Source organism: Linepithema humile, chromosome 4 (assembly GCF_040581485.1).
Source record: "Linepithema humile isolate Giens D197 chromosome 4, Lhum_UNIL_v1.0, whole genome shotgun sequence".
Classification (NCBI taxonomy): domain Eukaryota; kingdom Metazoa; phylum Arthropoda; class Insecta; order Hymenoptera; family Formicidae; genus Linepithema; species Linepithema humile.
In genome coordinates this window covers 1138305-1156009 of record NC_090131.1, presented here as the reverse complement: position 1 = coordinate 1156009, position 17705 = coordinate 1138305, and the positions used below count along the sequence as shown (strand labels likewise).

Below are 17705 nucleotides of genomic sequence, written 5' to 3'. Positions count from 1 at the left end.
CCCTGGAATAAGCAGACTCTTGAGGAGGAGATGCTATCACAAAGATGCTACCACAAAGAAGATCTAATAATCTAATGGAAGCTTTAAATCTCTGCCGAAACACATCTATGCTGGAGAAATTCTAACTCATGTCTCGCTGATCTAAGGGCTAACAAACACATTCCCAACCATTGATCCCAATCACGTTGATTTGTAGAAACAAATTTGGCCAAATAATTTGTTATCGTCTGGTGTTGGCGTTCCACCAAACCATTTGACTGTGGATGGAACGGAGAGTTCTTATCTTCTTAATTCCTAGTAATTGGAATAATTCAAAGAAGAGTCGCGAATTAAAATTCCTTCCCTGATCAGTGTGAAGTTCCGAAGGCACACCAAACCTAGAAATGAATTGATTTACAAAAATTTCAGCGATGGTTTTAGTTCTGAAATTCTTTAAAAGAAAAGCTTCTACCCATCTAATAAAACAGTCAATAATAACCAACAAATATTTATTGCTTAAAGAAAAAGAAGGGAATGGACCAAAAATGTCCATTTGAAGCCTTTCAAATGGAGAACCGGTGTTATAAATTTGCAACTTAGACTTCCCCTTTTCAGAAAAAAGAAAAAGTGTATACAAAAGTACCAAATACTCGAGAAAACATGGTGGAACGTATTAGATATGCTTGCGCACAAATAACGCCAGATACACTTTCTACATGTGTACAAGCATTCCAAGCTCGAGTTAATAAATGCATCGAAATGGAAGGTCATTATTTCAAGCATTTATTGTAATTGAATAGTGAGAGGCGAGGGGACTCACCGAAATAAAGCACTCCGATGGTGAGAGAAAATGGCAAAAACTAATTTTCACTGATTACAGCGCCATCACGATTCGAAAAAATGTCTCGGACAAAACTTACGTATTTTTTTCCAAGAAATCCGAATCTGCAATAAAAAATGGGAGTTCCCATTTGAAATTTCAAAGTTGCCACCCGCCCCACCCCCAAGGGGCGGTGGGGGCGGGTTAATTTTTACACAGGCAGACGTCCCTCTTGATAATATTAAAAATTTATTTGGGACATTTTTTCGTACAATGCTTATTTTTCGAAATATTTAGTTGTCTCAAGTTAAATGGGACACCCTGTATAACTATATGTGTGCCATAAAATGTTTTCTTATCTATCATTATACATTTTGTTGATATCTTGATTAATTATTAAAATATTGATTTGTAAAAAACAGATTTTCCATTATTTATTATTTATTTTAAATGTTACTTTCAATTAATCATAAAAATTACTTACCGTTGCAGTAAGATCGAAGCTTCGAATATATTGATATTTTTAATATTGAGATCTGCAAATATTACACAATAAAATAAAAAAGAATCATACAAGAATATTCCCATTTAAAACTATTTGAATATGTTATCAAATGACGCAAATCCCAGATACAGCAAGGATGTTTTAAAAACATCTGAAAGACGTCCAAAGCATCATTTTTTAAAAATGTCTTTCAAATACATACAAAAATACAAAAAGCAAATACAAGCAAATACAAAAAAATTTGAGCACATTGCCTACGGACATTTGGTATCACTCTTTGTCATTATCATTTGTAATCATTAAAGCGACAAATAATGCGTGTTTGTGAGTACAGCTGACTACATTCTTTCAATACCCAACAAAGAACATATTTATTTATGAACAATCTTATTTAAAATATACAATTTAATATAGAACATATTATGAATAATATCAAAATAATATAATAAATAAGTAAATTCATAGCAAAACGATAAGAGAAAGTTCGTAAAGAAAGTTATTCTTTTCACCAAAATACCATTGGAGGAAACCTCTGGTTTTCCCCGATGATATTTTGGTAAAAAGCGTAACTTTTCTTTACGTTTTCAGTTTTAAAAACTAGGTAAATTTAAAACAATGAAAAATTTGAGGTGCAAAACGCCTATGGATGAACGTGCGTATTTATTTCAAATCAGAATATTCAGAACAGACGTTTCGACCTGTAATCAGGCCTTCCTCACTGTTGTATTACAAATGTATTAAGATATAAATTTAATCGCTGCTTTGCATGGTGTTGACATTACACAGTACAACAGAAAAAAAACTCAAGAAAGCGAGATATCTTCTTTTATAGTCTTTTTGATGCTGAATACAATGCCGGTTTCAAAAATGCTCCATCACGTCACAATTTTGAGAAATTTAAGATCAAAGTTGTAAAAAAGGGCTATTTTGATGTACTTGACCATGTCTTAACTATGCGACGTGTTAGAAAAGTTTCTTTTTTTTTAAATAAGGTATATTACTAGAACTTTTAACTCTCAAAAGGAACTTTTTGTGTTCATTACGGTTAACAAGATTTTGATGATTAAATATTGTGTTTGTTACACCGCAAGCAGATTATAAATGGAACTAAAAACTGTGAATAATTCACTGAATATTTTCAATTTATGTGGAACACAAATTTTTCAGTATTTTTTCACAGAATTTTCAAAATTTCCATAAATGTCTAAGTTACCATAATCGTGTGACATGCAGATGAATCGTCTGAAAAATTATTAATCTTTATTACTCAATTTTATTGTTTGCATTCGATACAATACTCCAATGACTCCCGTCTCCTCTTTTCGTAATAACAGTTTTCACGAGCTCTTTTGATGGTTGCTTCAGATCGTATGCCCAGCCGATCTTCGCGAATAGGTCAATGTACATCGTGGTGATATTCAATTTATAATCGCCTAATTCAGCCGCCTTGTAGTCCCATGGGAACACATGATGATAATTGTGCCAACCCTCGCCACACGCCAAAAACGCCACGAGTCTGTTCTCCGACGGGTTGATTTCTCTATCGTTCAAATAAAATACGAGACAAAATTACTTTGTTGCAGGCAAAAGAATAGCGAGAATTCTATAAGTATTCGTAGCACCGCATTTTTTAAATTCGTAAAAAAAAAATTTTGCAGTCTCTTTAAAATCGATCATATTTGATGTAAAAATAATTGAAATTAGCAATCATAATCTATAAGTTATAGAAAAATTTATTTTGCATTAGTCAAACATAGCTGCATACTTACGCATCGTATGGCTTCGAACCGAACAAGTGAGCTGCACTGTTAACGCTCCACGTGAAATTCAAACCGAGTACGTAACGAAAAATCTGTGACATAACGGCCCTGGACCAGATGTCGTTCCATGCGTACACGGGTATTGAAATCGGTAGCAAGAAAGCGAAAACAATCTTTAATATCAAGAAATGTCTACAAGAAAGAATAAATTGAAAGCTACACATCAAGTCTCACAAAAGCTCTATTGAAAGACATAGCAATTATAAAAATTTGGAGGAGAATAAACAAGTGTTTATAAATTTCATTCTCACTCGTACTACTTTTCAAGAGAGTAAAAATGTATTTCAAAGAGAAGAATAATTAGCAACTCTTCGATGCGGACTTACTTGCGACCGAATACGAAAATGGGATCCGCCATTACGTCAGTCATATTAATCTGACTACCTTTTTGTATCACCTCTGGATGCTTTTTCATCATTAACCAGCCGACATGAGAGAAAAAGAATCCTCGGTTGCTATTGTGTGGATCCGCGTCTGTATCTGTGTACTTATGGTGTACTCGATGATCTCGCACCCACTCAAAAGGATTATTCTAAAAAGGAATCATTGTGAAGAAAAACGCTTCTTCCTCGTAATGCAAAAAATAATTATCTAAACATTTACCTGGCCAGCTATGCAGTAGAAAATAAGTAATATAACTCTGAGCTGCCACTTCGCTTTATAAGCTCGGTGAGTCCAAAAACGATGAATACCACCGTTTATACCGATTGCTTGTAATGTACCCACGATAAATACTTGAAGTGAGAAAAATCAAGGTACATAAACAATACCATTATGATTATATGTTACAATTAATTATAATATAACATTATGCATATTTTATACGATAAATCTATCCTAAAGTACTATTATAAATTATACTGTAAAGATAAATTACGTTAGAATTAGAATAAATTATATAAAAGATGATTAAAAAAAAGCAAATTGTATAATCATTAAAATCTTTTCGATTTAGTAAAAATCAAGTTATTAACTTTGATATTTTAAAGTAACAAAATATTCTAACAATCAGTACAAAGAGCGAACTATTTTTACAGCGTGATGTCTGTTATAAAATCAAAATTGTACAGTAGAAACAGAAGTTAATAATCTTCCAAAGAATATACTTACTCCAAACGGTTGTCTTCCAATTTTCAGACCAACTAAAATTAAACAACGAATACAGACAACCCCCATGTAAAAGAAAAAGATGTATGATATTCATCCACTTCAACTCTGTCTTAAAATTGAACCATTTTTCGACCTTTGTATGGACTTTATTTTCATTTTGTATGCCATTTTCATCTTCCGTCATTTTTGCAATTGTTAGAGATTTCTCTTTTTGAAAATTATTTGCTGTGCATATCTTGGGTTCTATGCTGAAGATATCGGTTGCCATTTTCCTATGGATAAAATACTTTAGGTCATTGGAAGTGTTACAACGATTTGAATTAATCATAGCTCCGAATCACGAAAATTGCATTTTTTATGTACTGCAAGTTCTGTACATTTTTATAAATTTTTATAGATATGTGGTTTGATCTTGATATTAAAATTACCGATATGTACATATTATATATAGACGATGCAAAAATTTGAAAGGTTACATATTCAAATAGTGATTAAGTATAATTTAAGTATAGTCTCAAGTGTAGAGCAGATACATCCGATGAATTTATACTAATTTCGATAAACAGCAACATCCTTGGTATCATTATAGATACATAAAAGATATTTTTAATAAATAAAAATAAGTCAATACAATAATATTTTCTATCAAAGTTCAAATCGTACGAATTTGCCGCGATACATCGCGAGAGACGAAAACGCGATTGCGCTATTTCTCAGGGTCGATAACTGGCGATGGCTGCCAGTGGGGTACCAGGGTGATAGCCTTGTAAACACATATCGCATCGATTACGACGATAATTCTTGTTTCACGTGCGAGTTTTGCTATTAAAACTGAATATTTCTTTTTTCATCAAAACGATACGTAATAGCTATTTTTTACAGTCTATTGGACTTGAACATATAATGGAGTAAAACATATGATTTTACAACTGCTGACGAGAGAAATAACGAAAGAAGTAGTGACAGATCGGTATTACACGCGCGAAAAAATACGTGTACTTTCGTGAGCGACTTACTTATCATCATAATACAAAGTACGTAAAATAACGAATAACAATTTTTAAGTGTTGTTTAATATTTAATATAATTTTTGAATTAAAAACTCAGATGAATGGAAAATTCGTAAATCATGTGAAATCAATAACATATCTTTCATAGATCATAAAAGTCGGAACACATAATGGATTATTTGGCTAAAGTAAACTTAGTTAAAGAGAGGTTGAAATCTAAGCTAATTAAACTAACAAAGAGATCGTCGTTGCGTCTCTCAAATACGATAATTACATATCAAAAGTTGCATATAAATATTACTTGGAATTTTCCAAGTTTCTCCGATTTTTCTTTGATTTCTATATGACTCCAAGCTGAATCTTTCTTATTTATATCAAAAATGTATATAATAATTAAAGTCACTAAATAAATTTTATATAATTCATTGATTATGATTAAAACTCATTAATTACTTTGCATGATACTAATTCTAAATTGATACATTATTACAACAGTATTTAGCAGTATAGACAATTATAATATCAAGTGTCTATTATGCATTTTATTAAATTAAAGCATCCATAGTTATGCTTCGAAAAAATCTTTTCTATGCCATGCTGTTTCACGCTCCTTTTTTCTATGTTTGCACACTATTCAGTATCGTAATTATACTAGTTTACCAATAAGACTTGGTATGAGAGCGTATCAGAGTATAGTTGAGCAGTGTGCGTGATCTATCTACTAGTCCAACATCGACCAGCAATATCATTTTTATCATATTTATCGTTATATCATATTTATCATTCACTCTGTTATTATTATTCATTTGCTAAAAAAGATAATAAAAGTGTCGTTATTTTTGACTAATATGTATTTTTATACAACTAACATGTGGCAAAACGTATTTATATTTATTGAACAAAATGTGACTTAAATAATTGTGATTTTCATTATTCACAGCATGATTACAAAAAATTTGCATGGTGATACTTGGGACACAGTTGAGTGCAAACAGAAAACTATTACGGAAAAAAAAACTCGCAAGACGAACATCTACAACATAAGATGGTTTTCGACCTTCTATTTAGGAGCGATGCACGTCATCGCACTTTATGGTCTAATCACGTTTAATTATTTTCAAAATCTGAAGACAATTTTGTGGTGTAAGTCTACAGAAAAAAATTTAATTTGAGCATTATGTATTGTAAAGTAGTTATTAAGTTTTTCAGGAATTAATATTTTTCTGAACAAAATATTACAACAATAAATACTGTACAATTAAATTAGAATCAAATATTTATTTGTGTTTTTAGCGCTCATCCTATACGATATGGGAAGTATTGGTGTGACTGCCGGCGCTCACAGGTTATGGAGCCATCGATCGTACAGCGCTAATCTACCGCTCAGACTTATTCTTTTTGTCTTTTACAGTTCTACCGCTCAGGTAAGAATTAATTTTTTTTAAATTAATTTTATTTTTTTAAATGCACTTTTATATTCCAATATTAAATTAAAGAATCTGATAACTAAAAGTTTTTGTTATTTTCTTAAAGACATATTTATATAAATATTGTTTTATGATGCAAATTTAGCAGAGATAATTACATGATTCAGAGTTAATTACAGGTCTCCATTTTTACCTGGGTACGAGTTCATCGCGTGCATCACAGATATGTTGACACGGATCTCGATCCGCACAACAGTCGACGCGGCTTCTTCCACTGCCATATAGGCTGGATTTTCAAAAAACTCAGCCCCGAAATAATTCAGAAGTTACGTGAAGCTGATTTACGGGATGTTATGGCCGATCCGATTGTTGTTTTCCAGAATAAGTTAATTACATTTGGTTTTTTTTCACTAATGCGTTTTATTACTACATTTTATTGTGCACTGATTACACTAGACAATAAGTTTTAATAAGTTGTATGTCGAAAACGAAATCAACCAATTCTTATGTATTTTTGCCTGCTAAATTTGAAAATGACAATATAAAAGCTTAGTTAGTTCGTTTTTCAAAGATATCTGTTCTCTTCATCGAAATCAACTGTGTATAAGATAGAAGGAACAGGTTAGTTCGGTAATGGGTTGTGTACTAGACTTGCAAAATGCTATAAAATCCTGTCGCACTCTTGTTTCTAAATACTTTCTATGTATATACTTTATCACAACTCTAAAAATTACAAAAATTGACGTTTGACCTGTGTATCTTGGAAATGAGAACTAATCATACAAAATGGAGGTCATTTTCGTGTTTAGCGACCCAAAATTAAATAAAAACTGACTATTTTTATCTCCGATTTTTTGGCTGTTGATTAATGCATGAGCGTGCTAATGCAGTTAATTTTTGACAGGTATGCTATGATAGTGACTGTAATATTCTCCTACATCTTGCCCACGCTTGTACCAGTATACTTTTGGAATGAGACTTGGAATAGAGCGTTCACGTCACAAGTAATCCGAGCGTTATTTGTGCTACACGGGAGTTTTGCCATAAACAGCTTCGCTCATATGTGGGGTGCCAAGCCCTACGACAAGTGAGTTCCTCTAAAGAGATATATCTGAATATATTCAATATTGTATAACTCTCTCGTATGACAAATGATTTTAGAACAGATCTGTCGAATGTTAAACCAATTTCTTCATTGGGAAGGCTTCCAAGCTAAAATTTTATGTTATAAGACTTTTTAATACGGGAAATTTTATACGGTACTTAAAATGTTTTACGCAATTTTGTGTTTGTTACTAGAAATATATGGCCGACAGAAAATATGGGTGTGAGCTTAGTTATGGCTGGCGAAGGTTTTCATAATTATCATCATGTATTTCCCTGGGATTACCGAGCGTCCGAGTACGACTGGTACATTTTGAATCACTCGGCGTTCTTCATTGATGTGTTCGCGAAAATCGGATGGGCTTACAATCTCAAGAGACCGTCTTCTGAGCTCATCAAACGAGTTGCTATGGACAGAGGTGACGGCTCTCATACTAAGTGGGACGAAGTTCCACCATCGTGCGATTAATCGTGCCAAAAGTTAATGCAAATTTAGCAAAATACGTTGTATCGACGCAATTTAATTTATATATATATATACGATATAACTATAAATTATAAATCTTATTTACACCGTTTAAACTTATGTAAGTTTTTAATGCAAAAAAATTTTAACACGCAAAAAATATTCTTTATTATAAAAGGTAACTTTTGGAATAAGTTCAGGAAGTTAATTAAGTAGAGAAAAAGATAAAAAAATAATACATGAACTCACCAATTCGGACTTTGAACAGGAGTTCTATTCGTGCACTTGCAAGACACGTGAATTGCAAATCAAGAATATCGCTATGTCGTAGATAAAATCGATGTGTGATACGTTCAAGTAATTGTCCAAAGATTTATCTACAACTGTATATTATTCGTTGTATCACTAAATAATTTTTTTATAACTTTACATATTTAGTCTTTCCAATTAATAGATAATTATCACCATGCAAAAAAAAAGAAAAAGGAAAGAAAAGTTTCTATATTGTATTCAATGTATTCTAAACGTGTATTCTAATAGTGATTCTATTTCGTACAATTGTATAGCTACGAGACATAAGTCGTAGTCGTGGACGTACTCGTATGGTAAGGCAGAGAAAAACATAAGTCGTGAAAGGCTATTATGTGAATACGTTTCACGACTTGCGTTTTTCTGTGCCTTACCATACGTCCACGACTACGACAAACGTAAGTGTCTATGTCTCGTTCTCTACCATCAGCCTAAGAATCTAAGGAGATCTGTGAAACTATCATTTACCAAATTCCATAGATCTATAAATCCACTAAAAATTTATTTCAGTAAAAAAATCTACTTGTTATTAACCAAAAATAATTTTGTTATTTATTTCTTGTAACACTCTGCATTTGTTATTATTAGCGTTATGACGAAATTTGACGGTAAATCTCCATCAGTCGTGGAATTTTTGCTCAAGTATAATAACATAATTGTAAAAATATATTTCAAAAAAACTGATTTACTACAATTGATTTTGTTAACCTTAATGATTTTTTTTATGTATTTCCATAACATTTGTAATTTATAAAATATCTAACACATATTATCTTAAGAATCTCAACATTACAATTCATATTTTTTTATGAAAATGATTACGATAAAATGTATGGAAATTTATATAGATTGAATATGTATGATATTTAACAATGTCATTGTTATTCAACAATGTCATCGTTAAAAAATTTCTTGCGCATTATTCGTCAGATATTCCATTACGAACTTTTGTCAGTGCCATATATGTTTTCCTTCAGCGAGATATCGATAAGTCGTTTTTACAACAAATATCAACATTTTCTTATGCAAGGTATAGTGTATAAACATTACATAACTTAACAAATTTTTAATGACTAGCATCTACATATTCTTTCTAAGGTACATTTATTCATTAATATGTCTACTTGTTTCTAAAAAGAATTTTATAAGTAATTTTAAAAAACTTATAAAAATTTAGACAACAAAGAAAATTCTGATAAATTTTTAATTAATTGTTGTCAAAACTATAAGCTTCGATAAATCGATAAGTACGAACCTAAACGATCGATAAACAATAAAATAAATTCTAAAAAATTCAGCGATTATTTGATAGACTGATAATGACTGATATTGAGATAGTGAGTTCAGAGTAGAAAAGATACATATAGTACAAATTTTATAGAGGAAGAATGCTAAAGAAAGAAATCGAGCATTAGATCGGCGAAGAACTACAGATCCAAAATACGAATCAACGAAGGTGTAATCAAAAAAATGTTTTATTCCATGAATAAAATACGAAATACTTGACGAGGGATTTTTAGAAATTTTTTTTCATCAACATCTAAGTCTAATGATAATTTAACAACATAAATTAAATAATAATGAATTTTTTGTACACGGTTTCTCAAACTTTCTTCGTACAATTTGTCATTATTTATTTTCTATTAAAGAAAATCTACAATATATACAATTCACAGTTATATATATTTAAAACTGTAAGATAGAATCAAAAAAGCTATTGCAGATAGAATACACAGCGCCTTTCTTTCTTTCTATTTAAAAACAATATGAGATTGATTTGTGTGTTATCGTGTTGCATTTTAATTTCTATTTTGATTTCTTTTTCAGAATAATTTCCTTACATTTATCCGTGAAATGGATGTTAATACGTCAGTTTCCGCATGCAATACCAACACGAAGATAAATACTGAAAAAGCACTAAATAACAATATGAATCCAGTAAAAATCGTCGACACTGATAATGACGCTACTGACAAGAAACTCGAAAAGATAAAATTAGCTCTTTTCGATTTTGAAACAAATTTAATATGGTACATTGTTCTGCAAGTTGTTGTGTTGCACACTATTGGTATTTATGCTTTACTAACTTTCAACTACATGACAAATCCTATGACAACATTGTGGAGTAAGTATACCCGTCTCAGAAATTTCAACATGTACATAGAAATTGAAGAAAACTTCAAGATTTTTAGGACACTTACTGCGTAATTCTAATATGACTTTTTTAAAATATTATTTTTAGCGTAAAATTAAAGTAATTGGGATTGGGTGCTTTACCAGTACAGTAGTTTCTTCTCGCGTAATGAAAGATATCAATAATAGTGTCGACAAGATATTATTAAACTCGTTTGAGGCGATCTATAATTCAAAACAGAGTTTGAGATAGAAATCTATTATGTACAATAATAAAAAATGTTTGAAAAATCAGAATATACATTTAGTTAAAAACACAATTCAAATATCATTAATAGCTTGTATATCTATTCCGATGTTTTTAGTTTTTTCTGTATTATACACATGGAATACAAAATTATAAATAAAATATTATCTTAAATTTTGTCGCAAATTATAAAACTATTTAAAACGGATTTTATAAATCGCGGAAACTTTTTTATAAATTTTTATAATTGTTAAATTGATTTATAATTTATTGTAAGTATGTCATACAATGTTAGCGATATTTACCGATATTTAAATTACATAAAATATTGTTGATACTAACTATTGTAACAAATTAATTTTGTTTTATTTTTTATGATAAAAAACTGTAATATTTTCTTCACTAATTAATTAGTTGTACGATAAATAATTACTTAACTTGCATATTTTTTATTTTATTAATAAATAAGCCACCAATAAATATCAACAACAAAATATAAAATATTTTTAACAAATTTACGTATGTTTAACGCGTACAAAAGTTACATAATAATTAAAAAATAATTTCTTACCAAAAATAATTATTGTTGCAAAATATTCAAAATCTGCTAAAAATGTTAAAACTTTTTTAAGTTCTACTTCTTAAATTTCTATGTATATTATTGTTACCTATAGATGTTTATAAAAAATTAAAAAATATATTTTTATATATTTTTAAGTAATCGGTATGTACATCATATCCAATTTTGGCGTGTCTGCTGGCGCACATCGACTTTGGACTCATAAATGCTATAAAGCAAAGTTACCATTGAGAATTTTTCTTTTAGTATGCTTCAGCGCATGTGCACAGGTAATTTTAATTTCTCAATCAATTTTGTCAATAATTTGAACAACTTTGCTTGTTTTATATATATAATGTGTAATTTGAAAGTATAGATAGGACTTTACAACCTTACTTGCAAACTTTTTTGAATTTTTTTACAGAATACTATATGCAAATGGGTAAAAAACCATCGTATGCATCACAAATATTGCGACACCAATGCGGACCCTCACAATATCAAGCGCGGCTTTTTTTATTCACATATAGGTTGGGTGATGATGGAGGAACATCCGGAATTTACTGAGAAAAGCAAGAAGCTTGATCTGTCAGATATTATGTCTGATCCTGTTGTAACTTTTGGAGAAAAGTACATGTCGTTTTTTTATCTTACTAATAAAAGTTATTAAAAATTTCGAAAAATTTAGTAATTTGTTTTACGATAATACGTATAATGCTAAAGAATACACTTAAATGAAGTCTAAATGCTGTTGTGATTGTGTGATAGATATTTCTTGCCGCTTCAACTTTTTTTCGGTTTTATCCTACCTACGGCAATGCCTGTATACCTTTGGAATGAGACCTGGACAAGAGCCATTATGTCGCAAGTTTTTATACGATATATAATCACTTTGAACTCCGTATGGACTATCAACAGTATCGCTCATGTATGGGGTACCAGGCCGTATGATAAGTATGTAATTCACACGTATATATGATATTTACAGTTTGCGCACAAAACTGTAATTGCATCTATATATAGCAAACAGAAAATTAAATAGTTCACAATTTTAATATGTTTACTTGATAATATATAAATGTCAAACAAATAATCCTACAAATAATTAATAAAGTATTACATCTCTTATCAAGGCATTTATCAGAAAAAAAATTTACGCTTAGTATAGCCTTCATGATTATCTTTATAAAATTAATTATTTATCGATTTTTTTTTAATAATGTTTCTCGTTCTTAGGACTATAAAACCAACGGAAAACGAATTAGTCAATTTCTTAACAGTGGGAGAAGGACACCACAATTATCACCATGTGTTCCCGTGGGACTACAGGTCGGCAGAAAAAGGTTACAACAAAATGAATTATACCACTTTCTTTATCGATATTTTTGCAAAACTAAGATTAGCCTATGATCTCAAATATCCACCTATAAATTTAATAAAGAAAATTGTACTGACCAGAGGTGATGGTACACATCACACATTGTCGGAAATACCAAGACCCGAATAAATCAACAAAAAAAAAAAAAAAAAAAAAAAAAAACGTACTGGAGCTCTTGACGATGTATCTCGCTGGTTTTTAAACTGTGTTTGTGAATTACGTATAATGTAAAATATTTTAAAACTGTGTTTTATAAAATATGATGATTTAATCAAATATATGAACAATTAAAGCATAATACAGTTATTATAATTTATTATATATAAACTATCGTACTATGTAATATATTGTAATATGTAATATACTGTAGAATATATTTAACAGAATTTCCAAGAAAAAAAAAACTATCGCTAAAAATACTTCTGCAAATTGTGTTGGAAACCTGATCAATCATCAAGTTTATCAGATTGTGAGCAAAAATAAATATATTACTAAAACTAAATACGGGAATTTAAAAATATGTTGTTTACGTAAAAAAAAACAAGTATCCTTAAAAAAAATGTTTCTCTAAATATAAGAGATATAACTGTTGTAATTTTAATTTAAAATACGTTATAAAAATTTGAATTACAATAAATATCTTATGCTAAATACTAAAGTTACATACGTAGGTTGCTTTAAAAGTTTTGTGGTTCGGCTATTTCTCGCAACATGGCGCTGTCGGCAATATTTTTTTCAGATTCTCTGAGATTTTTTAGTGCAAACAGCTGTTATAGATTGTTAGCATATGTTGTTGTCATTGTTTAATAATTTTTCAAATAAAGTAAGTTTTGTGAAAAATGGAATTAACCCGCAAACATTTTTGAGTCATGATTTTCTACGATTTTAAAGACGGTCTGATTAGACAACAGTGCTCGAAAAAAAATCAAGCGATTGTTTGGTGATAAAGCCCCATACTTGGCAACTGTTGAACGATGGTACGAGTTCCAGCGTGGACGTGTTTCGTTCAAGAACGAGCATCGTGAAGGACGGCCTGCCACTGCAGTTACTCCAGAAAAAATTGACGTCGTGCGCACCATGATAAAGACAGATAATCGCTGCACATACAGGGCCATTCAGGTATCCTTGGGTATAGGTATGACCCAAATCAGAACCATCCTGCATGATCATCTTGCTGTCAGGAAGCTTTGCGCTCGGTGGATACCACACAATTTGACGCAAGCTCAAAAGAAAGCGCGTGCACCATCACACAACGCATCTCAAACATCAGAGTTTTTGGCCGCTTCAGAAGTGAAATTGATGAAAATTCATCTGCCTTATAGTCCCGACTTGGCACCCTGCGACTTCTTTTTATTCCCATACATCAAAGGCAAAATGCGTGGATTCACATTTAATAGCCCGGAAGCGGCGGTGGAAGCCTACGAAAACCTCGTTTTTGAAGTGACTGCAGAACAATGGGCCCAGTGTTTTCAGGACTGGTTCCACCGAATACAGAAGTGTATAAATCATGAAGGCGAATATTTCGAAAAACGATAAAAAAGATTTGGTTAAAATAATTGATGTTTTCTTTGTTATCCGCAAAACTTTTAAAGCAACCTACGTATTGCAATTCTTTGTTATATTATAAATAAGTCGTCAATAAAAAGTCAGAATATAAAAATTTGCAAGTGCTAGAATATAGCTACAATAAATGTGTAATTTCTATTAAATAACACATATATTTCTAGTTCCTGTAAAAAAACATCTGATTTAATATTACATTTTACGAAAGAATATTTCTCTCTTTGCATTGAATAGTAATGTCGTAAAAATAGAAATTGCTTAACGCGCATTATTAATAGACGTCTACAAGAAAGTACAAAGTATCTTTTTACCTCGGTTTGTATGCTTTGACATGAATACATCAATACTAGCATTTTTGATCATCATCTGTAAGACATACTTTAAGTTATATTAACAGACGACAGGCTGATAGTAAGCGGCGCTGAGAAAAAAAAAGTCAGTCCACGGCCACGGCCGACCCGAGAAGAGACGCGACGTGTTAAAATGTATACGCTGTACTATTACTCAAATATACTTATTTCTCCCGTAGTTATCCAAGTGTTGTGCCAACCATTCACTATTTTTACACCATATCTTACACATCTAATGTTACTTATGTCACTAATCTTTATTTATGTTTCGATGAATTTCTAAAAAAAGATCTAGCTGAAAAAGATCTAACTCTAAGAACAAGAAATGTTTATGAACATGTACAAATTGATGCATGATTCTCTTTACGAAAAATAAACATTTTTTCTTTAATTGCTAAATTTCCTAAAAAATTATGGATTTTCATGAAAAACGTGTCAGACAATTTTAATGCAGAATTTTATGTTCTTTCAGAATATGCAATGAAAAATACTACATTTTATTTAAAAAAACAAAGTTGACCTTCATATGACCTTCAATTTTACCTTCATCAAAAACAAGCCCACCATCTTATGTCCCCCTCCGAACCCTACAACTTTTGTCTGAAACATTTTTCTCTAAACTCAACAGCGTTTGAAATATTCGTCTGGCTAGATTAAAATAAAACACTCTGTATATACATATATTGATAATATATTTTGCTTTTTAAATGCGTAAATCCCAATGTTTGCAATAAATATTGCAACAAAATTAAAAACACAAAGTATTCTACGACTACAATAACTTATTAGTTAAATTTTAGCTTAAAATTTATCAATTTTCTAATTCATAAATTATTGACATTTAAAAATCATTGACTCGACATTTTTACTAAGGAAACTTCTATAGATTTAATACAAAAATCAACACTTTTATTGTTTAAATGTTTTTTATCATTGTCTATAAGTAAACATATTAAATGCTCCTAAAGGGTATATTTTCCTGTTATCATTTTTTAGTGTAAGTATGAATGTATCTAAAGAAATGTATATATAAATATATACATTTTAACTAGGGACTACATTTACGCAATGTCACACACAGAGCACAGCTTTGTGTATGGTTGATAATTAACGTGCGATAACGTGCATCGTAAAAGAAAAAGAGAATTCAGCTTGGTGTCACGTGAAAATCAAAGGGTAACTGTGAATGACTCTGAAAAATTTCAAGTTTCATGCATAACGAGTAACTTTATATGCAACTTTTCACGTGGTGTATTCAAGTGACGCAACGGTGATCTTTGCCATTTTGATTGTGGACTTCGACCCATGACTGAACTTTAGCCGAATAATTTATTATGCATTCTGATTATTCTGATTTATCAAAGATATTTCATCAATTTTGCACGACTCATGATTTTTATGTTCATGTATTAAGATAAAGGTCACTCCAAGTATTAAGCAGCTGCATTTAAAAATTGTCATTTGTCATCGTACACACTATGTGCTACGATGAATGATCCTGCAAGAATATATGTATATTGAGGTCAGCATTAGAAATAATTAATAGTGAAACGGAAATTGCACTTTGCATACTTTTTTTAGGAATAAAGAAAATTATGGAATTGTTTCTATCTTTCAAATTTTAGAAATCCCGTCTATAAAATTATAAAATTTATAATAATTTATGTATTTATAAAATTTATTTATATTGTAGAACAAAATGTTCCCAAGAGATTTGAGTGACCGAACAAACGTGTTCATCTTTTCTGATCATTTTCGTTAATGTGACTGACCGTGACAATTTAAATAATTTAAATTACCTACGTATAGAACGCTGTTGCCTCCAAAATCGCCTCATAATTTTCTCTATTCCTACAAAAAGTATGCAAAGTGCAATTTCCGTTTCACTATTAATTATTGCTAATGCTGATCTCAATATACATATATTAAGCACAAGGTGCGTAAAATGACAAATAACAATTTTTAAATGCATTAATTTTATTTGTTTTAACTAAGAACCAAAGAAAAAGAGTAAACCGTCGCACCGAATTACCTCATAGACTATTCGAACATTGCAGATAAGATAGTTCAAACTTTTTCGTTTCAAAGCAATAATCTGATATAAATATTAATGTGAAAATTATGCAATATCCTTATCACGCGACCGAGTTTACGATAAGAGATGTCCAATGTCAAAATGCGAAGACCTGTTTAAAATTTTTTACGGTCTGCGCACTTCCGCGAATTAGTATTTCAATTTTATTTTCAAAAATTACCAAAAATCGCCACTACCAATAAAACCGTCAATAATCAATTTGCTCAAGCAAATTATTATAGTCATTCTTTTGTCTAAAATAAGTAAGCAGGATTTTTTGAGGATCAATGTGCTAATAAAATAATCAATAGGAAGACCGGTGTTTTTTTTTGTTTTTTTACTCTGCATTTGTCGTCGTCGTCCTGACAAGAAAAATAGTTCATCGCAGAATCAAAACGGGTAATGAATAGTTAAACATTATATTATATAATAAAATGCGGTGCGCTTTAAGTCAAACGGACGTGTCTCAACAAAGTTACAAACAAAACTAATTAATCAAATAAAAAATTGGAAGACAGCGTCTTCCATAAATAATAGGAAATATTTTTTTAATATTAACTAGATAATTAGTTAATTAAATCACGTATCGCTTATTAAATTATGGTTTCAATAATTAATAGTTAATCCATTTTTAAATAGATGGCAATAATGTATAATAATAATACATATTTAAATGATAATTTTTATTTAAGAATCGTGATAAATAGTAATTATCAATATTAAGAAAAATGAGTCCACGAGTATCATTGCACGACTTCGGCAGGAGGTTGCACGTGAGCAGATGAGTCACATGAGCCTCGTCGGCTCTGCCGATTCGTCAAGCTATCGCGCGGTGCTGCCACCGGTAGCGC

General features: G+C 30.6%; 2 protein-coding genes across 4 annotated transcripts in view; one reads left to right on the top strand and one right to left on the bottom strand.

The window, feature by feature from the left end:
- Window positions 1–1107: 1107 nt before the first annotated feature.
- Window positions 1108–17705, bottom strand: part of LOC105679504 (acyl-CoA Delta-9 desaturase-like) — a 33134-nt gene continuing 16536 nt past the window's right edge. For all 3 annotated transcript variants that reach the window (XM_067353276.1, XM_067353277.1, XM_067353275.1), the window contains 5 exons: window positions 4235–4506; window positions 3728–3858; window positions 3451–3656; window positions 3074–3256; window positions 1108–2844 (listed from right to left, as the gene is read on the bottom strand). In XM_067353276.1, the coding sequence (XP_067209377.1) occupies window positions 2568–2844; window positions 3074–3256; window positions 3451–3656; window positions 3728–3858; window positions 4235–4502 (1065 nt within the window). In that variant the 5' untranslated portion in view covers window positions 4503–4506 and the 3' untranslated portion in view covers window positions 1108–2567. The remainder of the gene's footprint in view (window positions 2845–3073; window positions 3257–3450; window positions 3657–3727; window positions 3859–4234; window positions 4507–17705) is intronic.
- Window positions 4969–12996, top strand: LOC105679505 (uncharacterized). The gene is made up of 11 exons (XM_012379568.2): window positions 4969–5268; window positions 6185–6387; window positions 6538–6668; window positions 6851–7056; window positions 7576–7758; window positions 7971–8241; window positions 10378–10675; window positions 11649–11779; window positions 11914–12119; window positions 12258–12443; window positions 12726–12996. Exons 2-11 carry the CDS (start codon window positions 6186–6188, stop codon window positions 12994–12996), a joined length of 2085 nt encoding a protein of 694 aa, XP_012234991.2. The 5' UTR covers window positions 4969–5268; window position 6185.